The sequence below is a fragment of the Pogona vitticeps genome, chromosome 2 (assembly GCF_051106095.1).
Source record: "Pogona vitticeps strain Pit_001003342236 chromosome 2, PviZW2.1, whole genome shotgun sequence".
NCBI lineage: Eukaryota > Metazoa > Chordata > Lepidosauria > Squamata > Agamidae > Pogona > Pogona vitticeps.
Window position 1 is genome coordinate 546,674 of NC_135784.1, and position 26,202 is coordinate 572,875.

Sequence of the window (26,202 nt, forward strand, 5' to 3'; positions counted from 1 at the left end):
TGATCGCAAAAACTTAATCACTGTGCAGATTCGTCGTTAAATGGGGCACCCGTTAAGCGAGGCACCACTGTATTTCTTTGTTCGAAATATTTTCTCCTTAGAAAGGACCCAAGAATTGTTTGCATTATTAAAAGACAATAAGAGCTCTCAAGGGTAACTATACAAATATTTAAAAGGATCAAAGTGGGGTTTAAATGCATGGAATGTGGAATGAGCTTTAGTTGGAGTGGTCAGGTTAGGTCACATGAAAGGACTCACTGGGGAGAAACCACATAAATGCATGGAATGTGGAAAGAGCTTCAATCAGAGCTCCTGATAAGTTAAGGCATAAGGAACTGATTCAGTTTTGTGCTCGTTTTTACTGGGAAGAATAAACAACCAAATGCTGATGTAATGCAAAACAAAGAGAAAAAATGGAGTGCATTTTGAAGTGCCACTTCTCATGTGGTTTACTTTTATCATTAATTAACAGAGATATCACAAAATAGACGTGGAACCATGTGCTTATAAAATGAGAATAAGCATATAATGTGCAATGGAAGCTTTTACAAAATTAGTGTAAAAAGAGAAAAGGATAGATGTGCTAAGGCTAACTGATGAACGAAAAAGCATGTAGTGAAGAGAGAGAAGCTGTCATTTGTTGTATAAGTCCTTATCATCCTAAATAATAATAGTAATTGAATTTTAAAGAGGGTACCAATGAATTTCTTTTCTATATATTTTGTAAACAAAAATATGTACATTCTGTATTATTTATGAAGAATGAGGCATTTCTGTGCTATTCTATTGATAGTATACTGCTTTGTAATGGCAGGGATTGTTGGACGGAGTGGAAATTTTGGTTTTTCAAGCTCTGGTCTCTTCGGGCTCTGGACTGCACTGGGTCGGAGGTGACCAAATCCTTTGATCCTTCACATCTGAGCTTCTCGGGGGCTGGAAAACCCAAGACTTGGGAAGATTTGGTTTTGCTGACTGATGCAGAACAAAGGGATATAAATAAATATTGGGAGAGATCTCACACAAACTGTTATTAGAAAGGAACTGAGAACCGCAGATTTTTTGGTTTCATGGAGTACAACAGACGGTGGAACTGATGCCGGGTGAAAGTCCTTGGAAGAGCAGGAAGATAACTGTGAGGCAGTGACAGCCAGCAATGGAATTTACACATGGCTGGGTGTCAACAAACTTTTCTGTGCATAAACACACTGCAAAATAGTGCTCGTTTTTTACTTTTTAAAGTTTTAATAGTTTTGCATGTCTTTCATTGAAAAGGATAAGCTTTTTTCCTTTTTATCATTGTATTCTTAGGAAGTTTGCAGTGTTCTCAAGATTTATTCTCTGTCTTTCTAGATTATGATCTCCAGTGTTTTAATGTGTTTGTATTTTAGATTGAAACACGTCTTAAATTTTCCCTATTATCTAAATTTAAATTCCGGCATTTTTTTACAAGGTGCAATCATGTGTTTTAAGTAAGCCTGCAGTATTTGCAGAACCGTATGACGCTTGGATTTGAAGATCTGTACCTACAGTTTTTTCCTCACGCCTGTAAGAGTGCCTTACATAAGTTTTTGAAATTAGTATATTTAAGTATGGAGTCTAGAGATGATGTAATAAATGGACTTTTATAGAATTAACAAGTTTTGGAATTGGCTGGAATCATTGCAACAATGAAAAGACTTCTTACGAACTACCCAGATGAGTTCCAAACACCTTGCCACTGGTTGTCTGTATGAGGGAGAAAGTCATTCTATCTATACCTATATTGACTGGATTGCCCCCCTAGGCCTGGGGGTGGGGCCTAGGGGTGGGACTTCCTGCTTTGAAAGAGCGTGTCCCAGGACCCAGAACCCTTTTCCCTAGGAAGCTGGACTGAGGGCGAAGGCCAGGTCTGTTTGCATGGATGCCTTGCTGAGTTTTTTTTCCCCCTGGGCTTTCTTTTTGTCTCCTGAGCACTTGGCCTGGGGGTGGGGCCTAGGGGTGGGACTTCCTGCTTTGAAAGAGCATGTCCCAGGACCACGCCCCGTTGCCTTAATGTGGTAAATAGGAAAGCCAATTAGATTTGCATAAGCCTGGGAGTCTGGAAAGTTTTAAGGATCAGATCATACTTTTGCACTAGTAAAGAGCAGGCCGGGTAGGTGGGGCTCGTCAGCCATGGAAGGCAGCCCATCTAGGAGAAGGAAAACTCTGATTTCAAACCTCCACTGCCTTGTGGCTATATCCACTCATGGAAAAGGCTTCAGGAGTTAACCTTGAGGCAAAATCCGGAGCTGGAGTCCCGAAGGCAGCATGTGTCGTTCTGCCAACTCCTGCGACATTGCTGGAACCAGTTGTACAGTGGTGCCTCGCACGAGTGCCTCACACAACGATGAATTCACACAACGATGCCTTTTTCTGTTAAATTTGCTGCCTCACACAGCGATGTTTCCTGTGGGGGATTTTCACACAACGATCTCCCTTTTCGCTCCTGTAAAAGTGTCTTAGAAAATGATTGCAATGGTTAGTCCACCTCCTGAAACCTATGCAAACTGATTTTGGTGTTGTTCTGACACTTCGTTAATTTATGATGATTTTTTGAATTTTCTCCATTGGAAACCATTGGATGGTCTGTCTAATGGTTTCCAATGGAAAAAACAAAAAATCATCATAAATTAACGAAGTGTCAGAACAACACCAAAATCAGTTTGCGTAGGTTTCAGGAGGTGGACTAACCATTGCAATCATTTAAAACAGCTTCCAAACATTGTAAGACACTTTTACAGGAGCGAAAAAGGACTTCGCAAAGGCATTGAAATGTATTGAGTCAGCTTCAATACATTCCAATATAGGAAACATTGTTTCACTCAACGATGTTTCCTATGGGGATTTTCACTGAACGATGGCAATCTGTTCCAATTGGAACGGATTAACCGGTTTTCAATGCATTCCTATGAGAAATGGTGTTTCACAGAACGATGTTTCACACAACGTTGATTTTTTTGGAACCAATTAACATTGTTGTGTGAGGCACCACTGTATTGGTTCTTGCCTTTCCATTGGATCATTTCAGCAATGTGGAGAGGGGGGATCTGCTGCTTGGGTAACACCCTATCCTCCACATTACCTTACCTGGGCTTCATGTTCTGGAGAGGACACTCCTCGATTCAGAGCATGTTACCATAGTCTCTTGAGACTGAAGGATGCCTATGATGATGCTGTTCTTTCCTGAGAAGAGGAGAATCCCATGGAGCCCCAGAGAGAGAACATATGGCCTGTCAGAGAAGTGACATCTCCATGGGGAGAATGGAAATATTAGAGAGATGAGAAGAGTCACAGAGAAAACCAGGAGGATAGAGATAGTTCTGGGTGGAAGTTCCATCAGAGGAAAGGAAGGGCCCACCAAGTAAAGGAACATTAGGGTAGCAGCAGAGGTGCAGGAGAAAAAGAATGGAATAAGATAGGAGGGAAGAGAAATATATCTTGAAGGGAGACACAGGAAGGTGGAGCGGTAGAACGGTAAAAGAAGGAGAGGATATTACCACAAGGCTGGGAGTAGAAGAATGGAGAAACCACATCCCATGAATGGAGAAACCCTGGACCAAACAGTGGGAGAACTTGGTGATGACTCAGGAAGAAGCAGAAAGGAGTTGGCGAGAAGTAAGAGTGGAGAAACCCTCGTATTGGGGAGAGAGTGGGTCAGAAAGATCAGGGAGGAGAGAGGCATGTTAGCTGAAGAGAGAAAGGGAGAGATGGACCAACCCCTCAGAGAGGGCTTTTGGCAGGACCTGGTGGGTCAGTTGTCTTTATTGGAACCTGTGGGAAATTTTTAGTTTTAGAGCTCTATCTTGTGACATAATTATGTATTGTTCTGTGGTGCTTGGTATAATGAAGAATGTTATTACAGTGGTGCCTCGCATAGCGACATTAATCCATTCCGGATTAATCGTCGCTATGCGAAAACATCGCTGAACGGAATAAAAAAAGCCATAGGAACACATTAAACTTTGTTTAATGTGTTCCTATGGAGGATAAACTCACCGTTCAGCGATGTTCCTCCATAGGGGCGGCCATTTTCGGTGCCTCTAAAGCGAGGCAGCACAGCCGGTCGGCCATTTTAGAACCGCCGACCAGCTGACCGAAAATGGGGCCTTTGGCATTTTCCCCCAGCTGAGTGGCGGGGCTCCCGCTCAGCTAGGGGAAAATGCCCCCTCCGAAGGGGAATCCCGGCGGTGGCCTTGGAACAACCCTTCGGAAGGGTCCTTCCGAGGCTACCACCGGCATTTTCCCCTAGCTGAGCAGCGGGAGCAGTCCTTTGGAGGCTCCTGCCACTCAGCTGGGGGAAAATGGGGCCTATGGGGAAAACATCGCAAAGCGATTTTTCCCCATAGGCAACATTGCAAAGCGATGGCAAAAGAAATTGCTTTTTTGCCATCGCTATGCGAATTCATTGTTAACCGTGGCACTCGTTAAACGAGGCACCACTGTACTTCTGTGTGCCTGTGTGGAATGTGTAGACAAAATAGTTACTCAACGCCTGTTTGGGCAAAATCTTATCTTTATGCTAATATGGTACTTAATAAATAGACGTGTCTCGGGGTGAAGAAGAGAGACATTTTCCAGAAAGACATTTTCCCGGAAGAAGAAAGACATTTTCCTGGTGTGTATGTGTTTGTGTGTTTTATAAGGGAACAGTCTTTTGATTATGGAGGTATTTTCTGGAGGGCCATGCGTGGCAAAGCTATTGATTGATTGATGATTGATTGCAAAAAGGTGCTTCCTTCCCACCGCCACATCGTCTGTAGCAGTGGTTCTTAACCTTTGTTACTCAGGTGTTTTTGAACTGCAACTCGCAGAAACCCCAGCCAGCAGAGCTGATGGTGAAGGCTTCTGGGAGTTGCAGTCCAAAAACATCTGAGTAACAAAGGTTAAGAACCACTGGTCTGTAGGATCCTTACAGTAACTCTGCCTAATTCATTGTCTCGGAAGGGGAAGATAACTACCTGTTACCTGTTACTCCCGCTCGTTCCTTTCCTCTTGTTTCCCTTCAATTTTGGGGGGGAAACTGGCTGGATGACTGGGTGGCAAAAGGAAAAAAGCCAAAGAGCCACTCAGGGGCCTGGCCAAAATGTCCCTCAAAGCGGTTCAAACGTCCTTGAAAAGGAACTTCGAGCCGTTCCTGGGACACCCGAAAGCCAGGCCAGGGCGAGCAATGCGTTACTTCCTCCCCTCCGTGGGGGGGCCGGGTGGGGCGGAGGTGAGACCCCCCCCCAAAAAAAACTCCCTTCCTTCTCCAGGGGAGCTCCTTTTTGGCTGGGTGGCCCGTCTGGTAATAGGGACCAAACCCCCTCCAGGCCCCGCCTCCCTGCTCTCCCCTCCCCCCCCCGCGCCCTTTGGGGCCTTTCTCTTCCTCCCCCCCCCGCCCTTTCCCCCTCCCCTCCCCCCCTTCAAGGCCAGCGGTTGGAGAGAAGGAAGGAAGGAAGGAAGGAAGGTGGGGGGGGCTGGAGGGGGGCCATTTGGAGAGAAAAGAGGAGACGCCCCTCCCCCCCTGGCCCCCCTCCCTCCGCGATGAACAACCCCCCCCCCCCGTCTCTCCTCCTTCTTGGCCTCAGGTATGCACAAACTGTGGGGGGGGGGAAGAGATCGCTGGCCCCTCATGACCTCCCCTCTTCTCTCTCTCTCTCCATTCTCTGCGGGGGGGGGGGAGAGAGAAAGCGGGAGGGGGGGAGGAAGAGGGGGACCCTAGAGCTATGAAGGCGGAAGAGGCGCTGCTCTGCCAGGAAGCGGAAGCCCCAGAGGTCGCCCCCCTCCTCTTCTTCCCCCCACCTCTATGGGGCTCCGAGGATCTTCCCCCCCCCAATCAGGTCTGGGCAAGAGGTGGGCAAGGGCGGGGGGGGATGATTTGGCGCGGAGGGAGGGAAGGAGGGCAGTGGGGGGGGAGGGAAGAGATGGAGAGGGGGGGTCATTTCCCCGAAACAAAAAGGAACCCAGATGGCAAATCTCCCCCAAGGCTGGCCTTTTGCTTCTTCTGGGTCTCCCCCCACCCTCTGCGTCAGGGGGGTGTCTGTCCGTTTGGAGGGGGGAGGAAAGAGGAGTCCAGATCCCCCTCCGAGCAAGGCACCCTTGGGGGCGGGGTGGGGGGTCGGTCCCGGGTTTTCCTGCTTGGCGACCCCCCCCCACAAAAAAAATCACACCTTCTCCCTGTGGGTTTTCAAAGGGGAAGGAGAGAAAGGGGCCTGACTCTCTCCCCACCCCCACTCCAGCGCCGACCTCGAAGGGGAAACCCGACCTTAGCATCCCCCCCCCCCGCAGTTCTGTGAAACCTTGGAGAACTTATTTTTAAGGCTGCAAACATGCCAAGGCCAAGGGGGGGAGGGCAGGGCCTCTGGGGCCCCGATCCCAGGCTGTGGGTGGAGGGGCTCAGCCTCCGGTGGGGGGCCAGGCAGTGCCAGGCTTCATGCAACCAGCTGGCACGTTCGGGGGGGGGGAGAAATAGCCGCCTAGAAATAGCCGCCTAGAAATAGCCGGCTAGTGTGGTCCATCGGTCCAGATAGGCGGGGTATAAATCAAATAAATAAATAAATAAATAAATAAATAAATAAATAAATAAATAAATAAATAAATAAATAAATAAATAAAAAATGACAGAACAAAACTATTGTGGTGAAGAGATACCTTTCTGGGTCACCAGAGTTGTTCGCTCTGACAGGAAGATTTCTGTAGGTCAAGGAAAACCAGACTCATTCATCTCTGAACGGGAGTCGCTGCCTGTTTCTGTCAGCCTTTAGGCCGGATGAAGGAAAGGGAGGCCGACCTCCGGAGAGCTGTTTTCTCCAACGCCCGCCTGCTCTGTGGCTCTTTTGCGCAAGAGATGGTCTTTCTCCTTTTTTAAACCAACACTTCCACACACTCTGCCCGTTTGCCTTTTAAAACCCATAAGGCTGTTTCTAACATTCTGGGCGGCCTTAGGCCCTCTGACCAGGAGGAAAGGGGGCTACGAAGGAGACTTCCTAAATTCTGAAGGAAGAAACAGGCATGTTTTCTTAGCCCGGTTGCCTCGGCATGACAAAGAAATCAAGGGTGGGTGGGGTGGGGGGGAGGGAGTGCTGTCTGTTCAGGCTGAGGTTTCTGCCCCCTCCTGAGCTAGGCCATTCCCCCCCCCATGTTTCTGTTGGGTGCAGAAAAGTGACCCCTCTGTGCAGTTTCAAAGGGACCGGGGTTGTCTTGGGCTGCAAAGGGACTTTTGTACGGGGAATCTGCTCAGGAATCCCGTTTGGGTTTGGAACAAAAAGCATCAGCTTGTCGTCCCAAAGTCCTGCCGAGAAAAGGTGTTTACAATGTCCGCAAAATGTGTTCACCCATGAACTTTGGTCTAAATTTCAAATTCCACCAAAGAGCTAGCTACCTGGAAAACCTAATCATCAAAAAAAATACCGGCAGGCCTTTTCAGGAGCGAGATTTAGCTACCTTCCATCGGCAGTTTTAGAGGGACGTTACCACAGTATACAGGTTTCCAAAGAGAAGGAGAAGCAGCTACTCTCCTGGTGACCTCCACCCAGGCCTTCCTTTGCCCACACTTTGTGGGGGCATCCAGGAGACGGAGGTGATGCCCTCCCCCTCGAGAGGAGGAGCCTCGGATTGAGTGGGGCATATCTCTTTTGCTGCGCCTCTTCTTCCTTCGCTTCTCCTGCCCATCCACCTCAAGTCCTTCTCTCCTTGCAATGAGGCTGGGGAGCCCCTCCCACCACAGCCCCCCCCATAAATGTGGTTGGCTGTGTCAAGGTTGGTCTGGGGCTTTCTTACGAGGAGCTCTTGCCTCCCCCAACACAGTACCAAAGCCTTACCAAGAAAAGGTTTTTTGCATTAACCCCCGCTGCTGCTTTTTCTGGCCACCTTCGCCTCCAAAGGACCTTGAACAGAATTACTTCTCGTTTCTTCTGGCCCAGTGTTTCAAAATCAGTCAGACGTAATTGTTGCAGCTGTCCAGTTTGTCAGAAAACTGAGACTCATGTTACTGAAGCTGAACTTCAGAGTATGCCTGTTATTTTCAAACCTCTTACACAAACGGATTTGAGACATTGTGGGACCTTTTCCGCCTAGTAAGATTGCTTTCTCCTTCCCGCTTCCAGTGGCCTTTGAGGAGGTGACCTCATACTGACCCCAACAAAGCATGGGATCTTCTGGATCGAGGCTTGAGATCTCTGCACGACGACCTCCAGCTGGAGATATCTGGGAACGACGTCTCTCCAGGTAACCTTACTTTTTTTCTAAATGTCTAGAATATATATGCAATAGCAATTCTCATTACTCCCTCCTCCCACCACACTCTATGTCCCATTGCACACATAGGATACAAGAGCTTCGAAACATGCTCTTAAAATGTTCACATTTCAACCTGGCTCATGATGCCCCCAAATGCAAGAGCATCAGAGGCTGATATTAGCTTTGCTACTCATCGGTATCTATGAAATGTTTCCTTCCTCTATAAATACATTAACGAGGTGGGATGGAGGGGATTTTGTTCCTTTGACTGCCTGAAGCTTCTTTCTTAATTTTTCCTGTACTGCCGTCTGCCTTCTTTCACTGTGTCCAGTTGTAGCCAAAACCCCTTGAGGCTTATAAAAGGCTTGTAAACCAAATTTTCCTCATTTCTGCCCCCCCCCCCGGATTAGAAAAGGTGTGAAAGGGAGGTGGAGAGGTGCGGAGGAGAAGAGTCGGCTGGGGAGAAGGGAGGTCAGGTCCCTCCCCCTCCCGTCCCCCCTTTGACCCTTTCTTGGCTGATTGGCTGGCTGGCTGTCCCCATCTCTGTGAGTCCATTACAAATATCTTGACACCCCTCCTAAATAAAGTTTTGAACATTCCCATTCTACTTGACAAAACTACATGTCTTTCTTCCGGAAGAGGTTTTGTGAAGAGGTCAGCAATATGGTCTTTACTGGGGCAAAATTCAACTTTTACTTTCTCCTCTTTTACAGCCTTCCTTCCATCATAGTTTTTTGTACATGCATTTGCTTCTGCCTTTTACACTTGTATTCTCAAATAAACTGATACACAAAAATCTTTGAGAAACTGTTTGATCCACACTTTGTTGTTGTTTAGTCATTAATTTGTGTCTGACTCAATGTGATCCCATGGACCAGAACACAAAAGTCTCTCGTGTCTTCCACTACCTCCTGGAGTTGGGTCAAATTCATGTTGGTGGCTTCGATGACCCTGTCCAACCATCTCATCCTCTGTCATCCCCTTCGCCTCTTGCCTTCACACTTTCCCAACATCAGGGGCTTTTCCAGGGAGTTTTCTCATGAGATGACCAAAGTACTGAAATCTCAGCTTCAGGATCTGTCCTTCCAGTGAACACTCAGGGTTGATTTCCTTTAGAATGGATAGGTTTGTTCTCCTTGCAGTCCAGGGGACTCTCTTGCACCACAATTCAAAAGCGTCAATTCTTTGGCGGTCAGCCTTCTTTATGGTCCAGCTCTCACTCCCATACATCACTACTGGAAAGACCATAGTTTTGACTATGCGGACCTTTGTTGGCAGGGTGATGTCTCTGCTTTTTAAGATGCTGTCAAGGTTTGTCATTGCTTTCCTCCCAAAAAGCAGGGGTCTTTTAATTTCATGGCTGCCATCACCATCTGCAGTGATCATGGAGCTCAGAAAAGTAAAATCTGTCACTACATCAATATCTTCCCCTTCTATTTACCAGGAGGTGATGGAACCAGTGGCCATGATCTTGTTTTTGTTATGTTGAGCTTCAGACCTCTTTCACCCTCATTAAGAGGTTCTTTAATTCTTGCTCACTTTCTGCCATCAGAGTGGTAGGTTTGCTGGTGTGGCACCCCTCTCCCTGACGAGATCTGAAGGTTGCTGGTGTGGCGCCCCCCCCCATCGAGATCTGGAGGTTGCTGGTGTGGCGCCCCCCTTCCTGACGAGATCTGGAGGTTTGCTGGTGTGGCGCCCCCCCCTTCCTGACGAGCTGTTCCAAGCCTGTTAGAGTCTGGGGCTGTGATTGCCAGGTCCCTGTGGCTGCTGGCGGTGACTGAGTGGTCCAGGACCTCTGTGAATATCGTACTGTTGGTGTGGAGAAGCAGACCATCTCAAGCTTTGGAGACCAGCTTTGAGACTAGACTGTAGGAGGAAAGAGCCGACTCACAGGGCGGCCGCAAAGAGGAAAGAGCTGACTCACAGGGCGGCCGCCATGTTGGTCTCCCTAAAGGCAGCCTCCCTACTAAGACTGGTCTGCTCACTTTGTTCTTCCTGGGCCATTTACAAAGACGCCTCATTTCCCTTACAAGGAAGGGAAAAGGAAAACCCAGGGAGTGAACATCTTTCTGACTGGACTTCATTGTTTTGATGCTGCCCATGCTCGTTACTAAGAACTATGTGAGGCAATCTGTGAGTAACATCCTCAACCCCGCATTGTCCCTGTTACTAATATTAAACTTAACAACTTTCGAAATAACACCAGTAACACCAAGACTAGTAAAACTAAAAAGGACAAGGCTGCGAGGAGGGAGAAGACAGAACTGGAATATATATGAGGCCATTGGGTATTTTTTTTAAAAGTTAAATTTATATGTGGTTTTTTGTATCGTGATTTTTATTTATAACATTGTGTGGGGATTTTTAAAAAATTATAATATTGTATAATGTTGTATCTGTCTTTGCACTCTTGTTTAAGTTGTGTTAGTATTTAGGGTTTTGCTTTTCTGATTTTCTTTTTCCTTCCTTTTTGATATGGAGCAGAAGGCCTGTTTTTCCAGCGAGGGGCCTTTTAACATCCTGGTGATCACGGGCAGAGGGAGATATGGCGTTGGCACAGTCCCCGCTTGTGTCAGTAGAACAATGAACAGATGCTTGAAGGCTGTTCATTGTTCTGAGACTGTAACCAACCCTCAGTATTGAGGTAGCCAGCCCAGCCAGCCCTCCACTCTAACCCTGGTACTCCTGAACACCAGGTCTGTATCCAACAAAACCCAGTTGATTTATGATCTTATCCTGGAGGAGCATGCAGACCTCCCCTTGCTCTTATCTGTCCACCCGGTTATGCCATTCAGCACCAGGGTAGGGGGAGTAGCCATTGTCTTTAAATCCAGCTTGGAGGTTACTAGGCGCTCCTCAGTGGTAAACCCAGGTCTAGAGGCTCTCCACATGTCGATTGGGGCCAGCAATGGTATTCACATGATAGATCTGCAACTTCTTTTTCCTGTCTGGAGTTTCTATTTCGTAACCCACCTCATTAATTTTCCACACCACCTCATAGGGCCCGTGCCATTTTGACAGAAATTTAGAGGTGTCAGTGGGTAGTAGCACTAACATGTTTTGCTCGGGTTCGAATTCTCGGGGTCTCACTTTTTTATCCTAACACTCTTTCTGCTTAGCCTGGGCATGCCCCAGGTTCTCTTGGACTACTTCCCAGGCCACCTTCAAATTGTTTCTCATCTCCAAAATTTGTTGCAGAGCATTCTGTGATGTATCTTCACCCTCCTCCCATTTTTCTGTCACCAGGTCTAAAAGCCCCCTGGGCTAATGCCCATACAGTAACTCAAAAGGTGAGAAGCCCATCGAAGCTTGAGGGGCTTCTCGAACTGCAAACATTAAAGGATTAACAAACATATGCCATTTTCTAGGTTGTTCCAACACCATTTTCCTTAACATCCCTTTTAAGGTGCAGTTTAATCTTTCTACCAGGCCGATTGCCTGAGGATGATAGATGGAGGTTTTGAGGGGTTTAACCCCTAATAATTACCACATTTGCTTAAAGGTCAAACTCATGAAGTTGGACCCTTGGTCCGTCAACAATACCCTCGGGAACCCCACCCGGGGAAACACCCCTAGCAACTCCTTTGCCAAAACTTTTGCTGTTGTAGATCTTAGTGGTATGGCTTCAGGGTCACGCGTAGCATAGTCGATTAAAACCAATATATACTGGTGTCCCCCTTCTGATTTAGTCAGAGGACCCACAATGTCCATGGCTATTCGATCAAAGGGTCCATCAACAAGGGGCATTGGAATCAATTCAGCCCCTGGGCCCGCTTTGGGTTGGGTAAGCTGGCACTCTGGACAAGATTTACAAAACTCTTCAATTTCCTTTATCATTTTAGACCAGAAGAATCTCTGTTTCACCTTTGCTAGGGTCTTCTGGGCAGCTAGGTGTCCCGCAATTGGCAAGTCATGGGCCCAATGCATGACCCATGGCCTCAAATGTCCCGGCACCACCAAGAGGGCCTCTTCTTTTCCCACATGTTTGTGGACATAGTATATTAACCCCTGGCACATTTTGAATTTCGCTTCATTGTCCGGTGTGGCCCCTTCCGGTACCGCCATTTGCAATAGCTCCTTCAAGCATTGGTCATCTTGCTGCAAATTTCGCAGCTGATCCCTAGAGAGTTGCATCACTTCTGCTTCTCTTTCCCAATTGTTTCTTTCCCCCATCTTCCACCCTTCCAGCGAGGTCCTCAAGGCCTGGCCAGTCTCTGCCTAACAGCATTTCCCTGGAAAGACCTGGGACTATCCCCACCGCTAGTTTGGCTTTTTGATCCCCAGTAATTACATCCGCTTTAGGTGTTTCATATTCTTTGGAATCGCCATGAATGCATTTGATTATTACAGTCTCGGGGACGCAATGTCCTTCCATTTCTTTTACTAAAATTCGGGTGCTCCATGCGCACTCCTCTGCCGGGCAGAATTTTTTTATGTGGCCGAACTGGCAGCAGCTAAAGAACGCGGACATTCTTTCTTTGCCCAGATTCCAAGTAGGCACCAGCTTGCTTTTCACCAGATCAGTGGTGATGGTTTGGCGCTGGATTCTCATACCGGTCGGGTTCACAAACTCTATCCGGTCTGGTCCCGGTTTCTTTGCACTCAGTTTGGGTCCACCTCGTGGAGCTCCTTGACTCGCTGCCTCCTACATCTTCTCTTTGTAGTGAGTTTTCTCTCCCAGCGTCGTAGGACGTGTTGGCCACGTGTCTTCGGCTCCTAGATAGTCTTCTAGTAAGGTAACAGCGCCTTCTACACTGGTGGATTTGTTTTTCAACTCCTGGGCCCCGAGCCCAGCGTGGATATCAATTGTTCCATGATTATCAACTCTAATACTTGTTCTGCCGTTTTCCCTTTTGGTTGTACCCATCTCATGGCATTCACTCTCATTTTCTGTGCCAAAGTCCTTGGATGTAACCCTGGTTTTAATTTCAGCTCTCTGAAGCACCGTTAATATGCTTCTTCATTTAAGTTAAGCGTGTTCAATATGGCTGTTTTTTCTTTCTCATAATCTCCCTCGTCTTCTGGTTCCAGGGTATCCACTATTTCTTGTGTTAACCCAGTTAGGTATGGGGTTACGATCAGTGCCCATTGCTCTTTTGGCCATTGAGCCAGCATTGCGACTCTCTCAAAGGTGTTTAGGAATGCTGCCGGATCATCTTGGGGACCCATTTTCTGTAACTTAGTGGGGGGTCTGGTAGCAATCGGTGCCCTTATTTTCCCGACGGTGGTGGTACTGTTGTGTGACAGCCTCCTCACACGTCACAAAGGAGCTGCCACGTCACTCTCTCTCACACACTATTCACGCTGCCACCAAACATTCCCTCATAAAACTCTTCAGACAAAAATATGATTTTTGAAATAAAAAATATTGTTTATTTGTGAGAACAAAAGGAATGGTAAATCACTTTATCAACTAAAATAAAAGGCAATCTGTAATAATAAAGTATCCCCTCATAAACACTCTCTCTCAGACCTTCACTTTATATATATAACACAGTACTTCATAACATGTACACGCCCTAACTCCCTAACTCCCTATCAGGTCCCTATCCAAACCCTATCTAGTTCATATCTTGTCCCTATCTTAGACCCTATCTGACTCACACCTCATTCACTCCTCCCTTAAATACCATAACTCCACCCTCTGAAGTCCCACCTCCCGTCATGCTATAGGCAGATGAACTCTACACACAGCAATGACAGGCAGATGACATCATCACTACCGTCACATTACCTCCCCCCTTATAAAAGTTGTTTTGTGGGGGGAAAGCTAAGGTGCTTTTCACCCCAAAACAACTGCACATAGAACAAAACATTGCATACCCCATTACAACACTTACCACAACCATATAACATATTTAAGCATAACTATCTCATTTAAAATATACTTACACTTTAAACAAGCAATTGCATAAGTATATACACAGATAATAATGCAACAACAATAACACATTTTACAACTTTTACACTTAGTTATATTTTAAGAGTCCATGTTTGTTCAGCCGTCGTCTTCAGGTCTTCGGGATAAGGTGTCAGTAACACCATTCATTGTCCATTTGACAACCTTACCCTCCAAGTCATAGTCCTGCAAAAGGAGAGCCCACCTCATTAGTTCACAGTCCTGGGCTTTCATAGTCTTTAGCCATATAAAAGGTGAGTAGTCCATGCACCAAATGAAGTGTCTTTTCCAGATGTAGGCCTTCACTTTCTGGATCGCATAAACGATGGCCCAACACTCTTTTCCGATGGTCGACACGTGCTTTTCTCCCTTTCGAAGTCTCTGGATCAGGTAGGACACAGGATGCTGGTCTCTGTTGTCATCACACTGGCACAGCATGGCTGCTACCATGGCCTTCGAAGTATCGGTGTGGACGATGAATTATTTATTTAAGTCTGGAGCATGCAACACAGGGTGGTTGGTTAATGCTTCTTTTAGCTTTCCAAAAGCCACCTTGCAGTCATGGGACCATGGAACGAGGTCATTGCTCCTTTTCTTCATCAGCTCTGTATCAACTCGATTTAACACTACCTTGGCTACATCAGGTTTGCTGGAGAAAACCTGCTGATACTTATTAACTAAGGTTAGATCACTCAGCTGTTCTATGAATAGAGCAGGGCTGATCTGCACCTCCTCTGAGATAAACTTTTGCTGACCCCTCCCTTCCCAGAAAGGTAACTCATGCTCTCCTTTATCAGCTGCTTTCATTTCAAACAGCACATTTTTTTCTTCACTACAATTTGGCTTAAGGGCATTTACATAAACAACCCTCCTGCCTAGGTGTTCATCTCCCTTAATAATGTCATTGAGGTTATTCATTTCATGAATAACTCTATATGGACTGTTCCAGTTCAGTTGTAACTTGTTCCCCTTGATGGGCCTCAACAGAAAGACCTCATCTCCAGGAATAAACTGAAGTTCCCTAACCTTTTTGTCATACCACAGTTTCTGTTTGACTTTTAGTGGTTTTAGATTCTCAGCAGCCAAATCTAGATTTCTTTCGAGGCTGTTTACCACAGGGTCTACACATGTGACCACATTTTGGGGGTTTCTTTTAACAATCTGATCCCAATTTTACTTAATGAGATCAAGCGGACCCCTCACATGTCTCTCAAATAATAACTCAAAAGGGCTGAAACAAGTGCTCTCTTGTGGGACTGATCTGTAGGCATATAAAAGTAACTGTGGGTTTTGGTCCCAGTTATTAGAGTTCTCAGTTAAATAGGCTGTAATCATCCTCATGAGGGTTCCATTGAATCTCTTTGCCAACCCATCACTTTCCGGATGATAGGGAGAATTCTCTAAGTGTTTTACTCCACAAATCTGCCACAATTTATTTATAAGCCTGGATGTAAAAGATGATTCTATAATGTCTGCTTCAATACTTTTAACAGGTGTAGAGACTTCTGGTAACGGGCAGTCTGATCACTGTTATAACTCTGTTTCTGGCACACCTCAACTTTCTGACAGAAATTTCTAATCTGTTTTTCTATTTCAGGCCAATAAAACTTCTGGGTTATTCTCTGGTTGATTTCAATTATACACAAATGTACAGCGAATATGTCTGAATGTCGCTTTTCTAACTTCATTGGACGGTATTTATCTGGTACCATTAACTGGCTTCTAATCTCAAGTTCCCCTTTTGAAATATTTATCTGTTTCTCTCTGTATAGCAACCCTTGTATAGGGGATAACCTATATCATGTCCCCGCTCAACCTTCTTTTTGTAAGACTAAACGTTCCAAACTCCCTAAGCCATTTCTCGTAGGACATTGCTTCTAGACCTTTAACCATTTTAGTCGCCCTTCTCTGGACACGTTCCAGGTAGTCAACATCCTTTTTGAATTGATGTGCTCAGAACTGGACACAGTATTCCAAGTGAGGTCTGACCAAAGCAGAATAGACTTGTACTATCACTTTCCTTGATCTAGACACTATACTCCTAGACACTATACTCCATTTTACTAAATTGAAACCAAGCTGTGTATAAGATTCATCTGATTTCTTTGACAATTTTCTGAATTTCTATCTCAGGTGTTCTGCATTTATGCTAAATCTAGCAAAAACCATCTTTTTAAATTCTGAATAATCTTTACTTATTTCGATTGGCATATCAGTGTAAACTTCAGCCATTTTCCCACTGATTAGAGACCTTAAAATTATCATTTTCTCTGACTCTCTGACAGAAAAATCTGCACATGTTCTTTCAAAAAGTGTCAGGAATGATTCTGGACAGTCCCCCTGTTTATAAGAAGGGAATTTCTTTAAATCTGCTTTTGAAAACTGTCCCTCCTCAAAGCTAGAATTTCGGTTGTTGTTATTATTTTGGTTCATTAATTCTAGCCTCCTAATCTCAAAAGACATACGCTCTTTCTCCAGTTCAAATTGTCTCTCTCTCTCCTCTTTCTCTAGGGCCATCCTTTCCCTTTCTACTCTTTCCTCCTTTTCAAGCTGTATCAATTTTTCCTCTTTTTCTAATTGTTTCATTTTGAATTCATGTTCCAACTCAAATTTTCTTAAGTCTGTTAAAGGTTCCCTAGAGGATTCTTCCTCTTGCGCTGAGGAAAATCTTTCCTCTTCGCCATTAAGCTCATCTCCTGAACTGTCAGCCATCTCTGAAGATCTCAGTTCAATTTTAGATTTCTTACTGCGAGTTAAGGGCATTTTTATTCACAAAAAGACCTTTTCTATTTTCAAGCCTCTGTTTAAAATCACTTTTTTTCCTTTCCTGTGCTAAGGTCTGATATTTAGTTGCAGTGTACTCCAGCTGGCCTAGCTATGCTGGTAACTGTAACTACACTCCTCTGGCGTCTTCTTCCCCTTACACTGGGCCCCTTGCCAAACTAAGGATACTTTATATTTCTCTTTATTTTTCTGCCTTTGGCACCACTTTAATTTTTATTACAGCTCTACCTGGTTCTGCTGTTTACAATGGAGATCCCTCAGCTTTGCTGCCCTTGGTCTGTGTCCCCACAGAGTTCACCTAACTCTGGACACGCTGACCAAACCACCACAGCCTCTGCTTTGGGCCACTCTCCCTCACAAAATGGACACCACAGAGCTCCTATATCAGTTCTCCCACTCTGAAGCTTAAGCGCCTCTCCACTAAATTTGCTCCCCTTGAGTCAAATTCTAGAGAGTTACCCACGCTTTACACTTCAGGTGACCCTAACTGAAACCCTTTTGCTCTGGTCACTTTGGCCGAGGCTTTACTGGACCACTCGTATCCCAACCGCTGGACACCAGTTTTATTGTGACAGCCTCCTCACACGTCACAAAGGAGCTGCCACGTCACTCTCTCACACACACTATTCACGCTGCCACCAACCATTCCCTCATAAAACTCTTCAGACAAAAATATGATTTTTGAAATAAAAATGTACGTTTATTTGTGAGAACAAAAGGAATGGTAAATCACTTTATTAACTAAAATAAAAGGCAATCTGTAATGATAAAGTATCCCCTCATACACACTCTCTCTCAGACCTTCACTTTATATATATAACACAGTACTTCATAACATGGACACACCCTAACTCCCTAAGTCCCTATCAGGTCCCTATCCAAACCCTATCTAGTTCATATCTTGTCCCTATCTTAGACCCTATCTGACTCACGCCTCATTCACTCCCCCCTTAAATACTATAACTCCACCCTCTGAAGTCCCACCTCCCGTCATGCTATAGGCAGATGAACTCTAGCCACAGCAATGACAGGCAGATGACATCATCGCTACCGTCACATGTTGTGATCTGAGTTTTCTGTAGTTCTATAATCAAGCGCTGTTGATCTGCCAGTTGTTTCATCAGTAGTTCTTGACCCTCTGTTATTTGTCATATCCATTTATCCATATCTGTGTGCCGGTGTGACTGCCCGCCAGGTTGGGCGTCATTATGTGAGGGTTCGGTGTTAAGGGGGTCTGTCACTTGCAATAAAGTATGAGACGGTTTTAGCTTTTGAACCTTCTCTTCGTTTATTAACAATTCAACATTAACTGGAACATCTTTTGGAACGGGTTCTAAAGTCTCTTGTGGTCTAAACTTCAACTGCAAGGGAGTCCAAACATTATTAACAAAAGGGTTAGTTTCATCAAATGCCCATGGTCCAGATACAGTGGGGGCTCGACTTACGAACGGTTCTACATACGAACTTTTCGACTTACGAACCTGCCCAATAGGAAATTACATACTCAACATACGAACTTCCCTCAAGTTACGAACAGGAAAAAAGTGCCCCCTCCCTCCCCTTAGAGGCTTCTGGAGGGGGAAAAGGTCAGAAACTTAAAAATAAATAAAAGAAAGCCACTTACCAGGCCTTGGTAGTCCCCGAACTGCAGGAAAAAGAGTATCAAACAGATAAAAGCTGACACCAAGAAAGGAGCTTGGCAGCCATTTTGTGCTCTTCTCCCCGCCTAACAGCTGATCAGCTGGCTCTGAAGAGGCTTGGGAAGGCTTGCTCAGCACCTAAAAAGCCTGCCTGTGTGTCTTTATGCTGAAAAAATCAGCACAACGTGCTTTAAAACATGCTTTAAAATTGGCTTCGTTGGAAAAAAAGATTTCAAAAGTGCTTTTAAAACTGTTCCCTACGTCCCCCTCCTTTCCTGATCTTTTCTTGACCTAAGAAAAAAAGAAAAGATATCCCCCTCTAGTGGTAGAAGGCGGAAAAGCAGCTTCCCTTAAGTTTCCCATTAGTTTCTATGGACGGAAAAGAGCAGATACGGATTAAATGGTTTTCAATGCATTCCTATAGGAAATGCAGATTCGACCTACAAATGTTTTGACTTACAAACTGCCTTCCAATACGGATTAAGTTTGTAAGTCAAGCTCCCACTGTAATATCTTCTCTGTGACCGGTTCTTCGCCGTCATCTCCTTCTGGCTCTAGTAGTGGAAGGGTCTCCTCGTCCCCACTCCAACCCCAGAATGGGGAACCCTCTCCTGGACTGGCCAGCCACGGTCCAGGTAGACCCCCGTCTTCTGCAGCTCCGTGAAATGCCATGCTTTCTTTGCTTCCAGCTCTCTCGCCACCGCTTCTCTCTCCTCTCTTAACCGTCGCCTCCAATCTTTCGCCTCAGTCTCTCCCCGATAAGATGGATGGGGTTGTTGTCCCTGGCATCTCCTTCTCTCCGCCTCTTCATGGTGAACCTTTACCTGCTCCCAGTTTCCTGTCCAGGGATCCTGGACCCATATCATTTCCCAACCTCCCAGGATCTTGTCCTGCTTCTCCCTTATATCCCCTGCCCTCGCCTCTATCTCCCCTCCCTCCTTTCCCACCAAATTTCTCCTGGTTTTCTAGGATACATTTAACCCTTTCATCACATGTACCAGATGCCTAGTATCCACCCCTTGATGTCTCTGCCCTTCTTTTCCTCTCATGTGTCCAGCTTTTGTTTCCACCTGCTTGTTCTCTTTTCTAGGTGGAGAAGGTGGGGGGAAGTCTGAGTCGCGTTAGAATGTGACGGGTGCAATGGCACTCCTACATAAGCCTCCTGGCCCTGGCCTGGGGTTTTATAGGGCCCAAATTAATTCCAACCCTGCCAACAAAGTTCATAACCTCTTCATACTCCCCGGGTCGGCTGAGCCACTCACAATTTGTCATGAACTACCAAGGTCCTTCTTCTCTGTCGGTGTTCCACTCTCGGAAGTGGCTCTGCCCTTCCCTGCCTCCTCCAGCAGCTGACTACTCCCATGAGAAAGTGTGACAAGGATTCTCCCCACTAAGCTAGTGATTGGTCGACTGCAGGAAGAGGCAAGGACGGGCCAGCAGAGCTCCATTCTGGATTGGTGCACTACTGGAGAATAAGGTCCCCAGCACTGCACAGTGAGACATGACTGGCCCAGCTGGCCTGTGGGATGTGAGAGCGTTTATGTGCTTCAACTCTAATTCTGCGTACATGGATTATGCCGGATGGGGCCCAAATTAATTCAGGAACATCTTTAGGAAAGAGTTCTATTATGTCTCCCCTGAGGCCTTTTTTCTGAAAGCTAAATATGCCTGATTCTTTCCGTCTTGTTTTGTTGGCTTTAAGTTTACAAGATTTCATCTTTCATCTCTTTGTTTTTCTCCATCAGGTGAATAAGAGGACAAATGGAATTCTGTGAAGCCAGTCGTTCTTTCAGTGGAAAAAAAAAGTATGAAGGGCAAAAAAAATTGACACACTTAAAAGGCGGAAAAGGGAAGAAGGGAAGCCAGAAAACAAGATGGGAAAAGAAATCTCCAGCTTCTCCTGCTATTGATGTTGAGGCACTTCTGATCATCTGAAAAAATCAACAGGGAAAAGGAGGGAGAAAAGGTTCCCTGGGAAGATAAACATTCAAGGGTGCCTCAGATGACAATAGACTTGGTAAAGTCCACCCAGAGGAGAAACGAAGTGAACACATTGAACAAGGAAAGAGCTTAACAATGCACAGTCATTGTAGTTCACATGAAACATCCCTGAGGGGTGAGAGACAGTACAAATGCCTACAGTGTGGAAAGAGCTTCAGTAAGAGCAGTAGCCTCGTTTCCCATCAAAGAACTCACACTGGGGGAAAAACATATAAATGCATGGAATGTGGAAAGAGCTTTAGTGAGAGCAGTACCCTAAGTTCCCATCAAAGAACTCACACTGGGGAGAAACCATATAAATGCATGGAATGTGGGAAGTGCTTTAATCAGAGCAGTAACTTCAGTCGCCATCAAAGAACTCACACTGGTGAGAAACCATATAAATGCATGGAATGTGGAAAGAACTTTATTCAGAGCGGTGAACTGAGTTCCCATCAAATAACTCACACTGGTGAGAAACCATATAAATGCATGGAATGTGGAAAGATCTTCAGTCACAGCAGTTCCCTGAGTTTCCATCAAAGAACTCACACTGGTGAGAAACCATATAAATGCATGGAATGTGGAAAGAGCTTCAGTCACAGCAGTTCCCTGAGTTCCCATCAAAGAACTCACACTGGGGAGAAACCATATAAATGCATGGAATGTGGGAAGTGTTTCAGTCGTAGCGGTGATCTGAGTTCCCATCAAAGAACTCACACTGGGGAGAAACCATATAAATGCATGGAATGTGGGAAGTGTTTCAGTGGTAGCGGTGATCTGAGTTCCCATCAAAGAACTCACACTGGGGAGAAACCATATAATTGCATGGAATGTGGGAAGTGTTTCAGTCGTAGCGGTGATCTGAGTTCACATCAAAGAACTCACACTGGGGAGAAACCTTATAAATGCATGGAATGTGGAAAGAGCTTCAATCAGAACAATTCCCTGAGTTCACATCAAAGAACTCACACTGGGGAGAAACCATATAAATGCATGGAATGTGGAAAGTGCTTCAGTAAGAGCAGTAACCTGCATTCACATCAATTAACTCACACTGGAGAGAAACCATATAAATGCATGGAATGTGGAAAGGGCTTCAGTAAGAGCAGCCACCTAAATTCCCATCAATTAACTCACACTGGGGAGAAACCATATAAATGCATGGAATGTGGAAAGAGTTTCAGCCTGAGCAGTTCACTGAGATCTCATCAAAGAACTCACACTGGGGAGAAACCATATAAATGCATGATATGTGGGAAGAGCTTCACTCACAGCAGTCACCTGAGTTCACATCGAAGAACTCACACTGGGGAGAAACCATATAAATGCATGGTATGTGGAAAGCGCTTCACTCAGAGCGGTAACCTGAGTTCACATGAAAGAATTCACACTGGGGAGAAACCATATAAATACTTGGAATGTGGAAAGAGCTTCAATCACAGCAGTACCCTGAGTTCCCATCAATGAACTCACAGTGAGCCTAAAATACATTGGCCTTTTTTGTAGCCACATGAAACTGTTGGCTCATATTTACCTTTTAATGCATGACAATTCCCAGATCCTTCTTGTACGTTGTGTTGCACTTCTCCTTGTGAAATTTCATTCTGTTGCTTTCAGCCTAGGGCTCCAGCCTATCAAGTTCATTTTGAATTTAAGAGTATTGGCTACTCCACCCAATTCTGTGATATTTGCAAATTTGATTAGCATTCCCTGCATCACCAATCCACATTATTAACAGAAATGTTGAAGAGCACCAGGCCCAGGAGTGATCTTTGGGGTGCCCCACTTGTGACCTCATCCCAGTTAGAGAAGGAGCTATTACTCATCATCCTTTGAGTACAATACTGTAGCCAACTGTGTATCCACCTGACACTTGATCTATCCAGGCCACACCTAGTAAGCTTGCTAATCAGGACCTCATGGGGCACATGCTCAAAAACTTTATTTAACATAGAATATGTCTAGAGTATTCCCTCTGTCTATCAGGGAGCTAATTAGAAGATCACGGGGCATGAATACTTTATTACGATCAACAGATCAGATGTTAATAATACAGAACAACCGCACAAGAATAAACAGAATCAATACAACTATAATATACATTGTGTGCAGCAGACTCTTAGGGGAACAAATTCCATAAATAAATAAATGTTAGGAATATACCCCTACCCCCAGTTCATACATATTCATATATGGATACATACATGTATATATCTACAGGATTAAGGCACCATTTCTCGCCTGAAGACTAGTGCCGCTGCACAGAAGCTGGCCACTTTAATCGTTACTGATGGACATTGGTCTGCTAGCAGATAACATGTACAGTACTCATCATCTGTACTGGGGATGCATTGCAAAATTGGACGAATAGGAAGTACATTAAACTTTGCTAATGTAAAAGCTTTTCTATATTTTGGAAGGGTCAGAATATTCAAATGCCTGACCATAATCTCTAAAGCCAGGTTGGGTCGTAGCTATACTGACATGGTGTTGCAGCTCATTGTAATGCACATGGTCTGCTAAAGCAGAGGTTGTGAATCCCTGGTCCGAGGCCCATCGCCTGAGCCCAAACGGGCCACGTAGACAGACCTCCTGCCCCCCTGCACGCACTCACCACCGCAGAGGTTGTGCAAGCAAGAGATGGAGCAGTCTGCCAGGAACGTGAAGGTCCAAAACCAAAAAGACACTGCTTTCCTCCTCCTCCTCCTCTTTTGGTGGGGTATCGTTGGTGGGTGTCGGGGGCCAGTTGTTGGGGAGGAGGAACGTGTGCAGGAGGGTGAGCGAGCGCTCTCCATAGTAGCCGAACTGAGGATGCGAAGGGGGAAGGGGGAAGAGCCGGGGGGAGGCTTGGGGTCCCCGCATTTTTTTCAGAACCAAAAGAGGGGCTGAGCCTCTCCCCTGCCCCTGAAGTCGGACACTCACTCAACTCCAACTGCCCTCTTTCTTCCCAACCATCTCAGTCTTTCCCTCAGCTGCTGCCTGCCTCTTTTTCTCCCCCTCCTCCAGCCACGACCCATTTCCCACTGGTTCGGGGAGGGGCTCCCTAACCAAATGACTCCAGGCTTGTCAGCCTGTTAAGATAGACAGACTTTTGTGCTTATACTTTTCATCATGTCCAGGGGAGGAGAGCCAAGCAGCCTTACCGGCAACACTGATGGAGCCTTAGGAAAAGATAAACTTTTCAGCCTCCTAATCTGTGCCCGCTTGGTACAGAAAGTTGGCGGGGAAGAGAACTAGCATAACAAAGCTGGCAGTTCCAGCCTCTTTCCTCTCTTTAAGAGTATTTCATCTTTCAAAAATATATGATCAGGTTGGGTATTTTCAAGCTGACTTTAGGGTCCCTGCTGGTTTTACAGTGCAATGTTCAGAAATGTCACAGAATTGGGAGAATGGTTTTGATTAGCCTTCTCTTGAGTTAAGATATGCCATAAAAATGTGGGTGTATTTCAATCATCATAGGCATCCTTCAGTCTCGAGAGACTATGGTAACGTGCTCTGTATGAAGGTCTTGGAACAGTGTCTTGTGTGGCTGAGAAGGCCAATTCGAGAGTGACAATCTCTTCCACACTGAAGACAAATACAATCTGTCCCCTGTCCAGCTCCCTGGTTTTGCTTCTTTCGGGACTGCCTCTTTGCCTCGGCCTGCTGTACAAATGTCTCTTCAAATTGGGAGAGGCCATGATGCACCGCCTGCCTCCAGGCTGAACGCTCAGACGTCAAGGTTTCCCATCTGTTGAGGTCCATTCCTAAGGCCTTCAGATCCCGCTTGCAGATGTCCTTGTAATGCAGCTGTGGTCTCCCTCGGGGGCGGCTTCCCTGCACTAATTCTCCATACAGGAGATCTTTTGGAATCCGACCATCAGCCATTCTCACAACGTGCCCAAGCCAGTGTAGACGGTGCTGTTTCAATAATGTATACATGCTTAAAATTCCAGCTCATTCTAGAACTACTCTATTTGGAACTTTGTCCTGCCAGGTGATACCAAAAATGCGTCGGAGGCAACACATATGGAAGGTGTTCAACTTCCTCTCCTGCCGTGCACAAAGGGTCCAGGACTCACTGCAGTACAGGAGTGTGCTCAGGACACAGGCTCTATAGACCTGGATTTTGGTGTATGCCGTCAACTTCTTGTTAAGCCATACTCTCTTTGTAAGTCTAGAAAACATGGTAGCTCTTTGCCAATGTGTTTATCCAGCTCGACATCTAGGGAGAGAGTGTCAGAGATTGTTGAGCCAAGGTACACAAATTCATGAACAACCTCCAATTCTTGCATGTAGATAGTGATAGAGGGAGGTGAGTCCACGCCCTGGCAGAAGAACACGAACTGTCTATGGGACTCCGGCTCCGGATTTTGCCTCGAGGTTATCTCCTGAAGCCTTTTCCATGACTGGATATAGCCACAAGGCAGTGGAGGTTTGAAATCAGAGTTTTCCTTCTCCTAGATGGGGTGCCTTACATGGCTGATGAGCCCCAACTGCTCGTCCTGCACTCTAATAGTCCGGGAGTATGTTCCTACTCCTGAAACATTCCTGCCCCCAGGTGTATGAAATGCTATTTGGCTATCCTATTTAGCAGATTAGAGTAAAAAAATAGAATGAGAAGATTTCGTGCACTGTTAGGCGCGCGCTTCTGCAGGCACTAATTTAAAGCTAAAGCCCTGTCCCCTCAGACCATGCGGTCAAAGGGTCAGCCTACCAGGAAAGAGCTCACCAATTAAAATGTCGCTCAAGCACAGCTCCCTCCTGCCTCTGCTTCCTCTTCAGGAAAGGGTAGTGTATTTAAATATTGGTATGCTTATTGAGTGCATAAGAAAATTCAGTCTCAGCATCTGGGTGTTTCTTGGCTTAAGGCTTTGTTTGGGATCTTAAGACAACTTTTGTAGCTGAATTCTATGCAGAGTTAAACATCCTTAAATGTAAATTACATAGAAGGATTGAGAAACCTCTCATAAATGACTCCTCTCTTTAAGGATTTTGTCGTATTCCTAACTGTTCTGCCACACATATATTAGTTAGGCATCCTTCAGTCTCAAAAGACTATGGTAACGTGCTCAGCGTCTAGTGTGGCTGAGGAGGCCAATTCAAGAGTGACAATCCCTTCCACACGGAAGACATATCCAATCTGCCCCCTGTCCAGCTCCCTGGTTTTGCTGCTTTTGTGACTTCCTCTTTGCCTCGGCCTGCTGGGCGAGGGTCTCTTCAAATTGGGAGAGGCCGTGATGTACTGCCTGCCTCCAGGCTGAATGCTCAGATGTCAAGGTTTCCCATCTGTTGAGGTCTATTCCTAAGGCCTTCAGATCTCGCTTGCAGATATCCTTGTATCGCAGCTGTGGTCTCCCTCTGGGGTGATTTCCTTGCACTTATTCTCCATACAGGAGATCCTTTGGAATCCGACCATCAGCCATTCTCACGACATGCCCAAGCCAGCATAGGCGTCGCTGTTTCAGTAATGTATTTATGCTGAAGATTCCAGCTCGTTCTAGGACTACTCTGTTTGGGACTTTGTCCTGCCAGGTGATACCAAAAATCCGTCAGAGGCAACGCATATGGAACGTGTTCAGCTTCCTCTCCTGCCGTGCACAAAGGGTCCAGGACTCACTTCAGTACAGGAGTGTGCTCAGGACACAGGCTCTATAGACCTGGATCTTGGTATGTGTCGTC

At 45.8% G+C, this 26,202-nt stretch overlaps 1 protein-coding gene across 3 annotated transcripts in view; it reads left to right on the forward strand.

Annotated features, from left to right (window-relative positions):
- The window catches only part of LOC144587242 (uncharacterized), a 100,180-nt gene extending 74,670 nt beyond the window's left edge, over positions 1-25,510 (forward strand). Inside the window, exons 1-3 of one of the 3 annotated variants that reach the window (XM_078387216.1) lie at positions 5,479-5,585; positions 8,103-8,223; positions 20,304-25,510. In XM_078387216.1, the coding sequence (XP_078243342.1) occupies positions 20,635-22,008 (1,374 nt within the window). In that variant the 5' untranslated portion in view covers positions 5,479-5,585; positions 8,103-8,223; positions 20,304-20,634 and the 3' untranslated portion in view covers positions 22,009-25,510. Of the gene's footprint in view, positions 1-5,478; positions 5,586-5,767; positions 5,838-8,102; positions 8,224-20,303 lie in introns of those variants that run through there. The other 2 variants (XM_078387217.1, XM_078387214.1) reach the window with 2 other exon arrangements.
- The last annotated feature ends 692 nt before the right edge of the window (positions 25,511-26,202 follow it).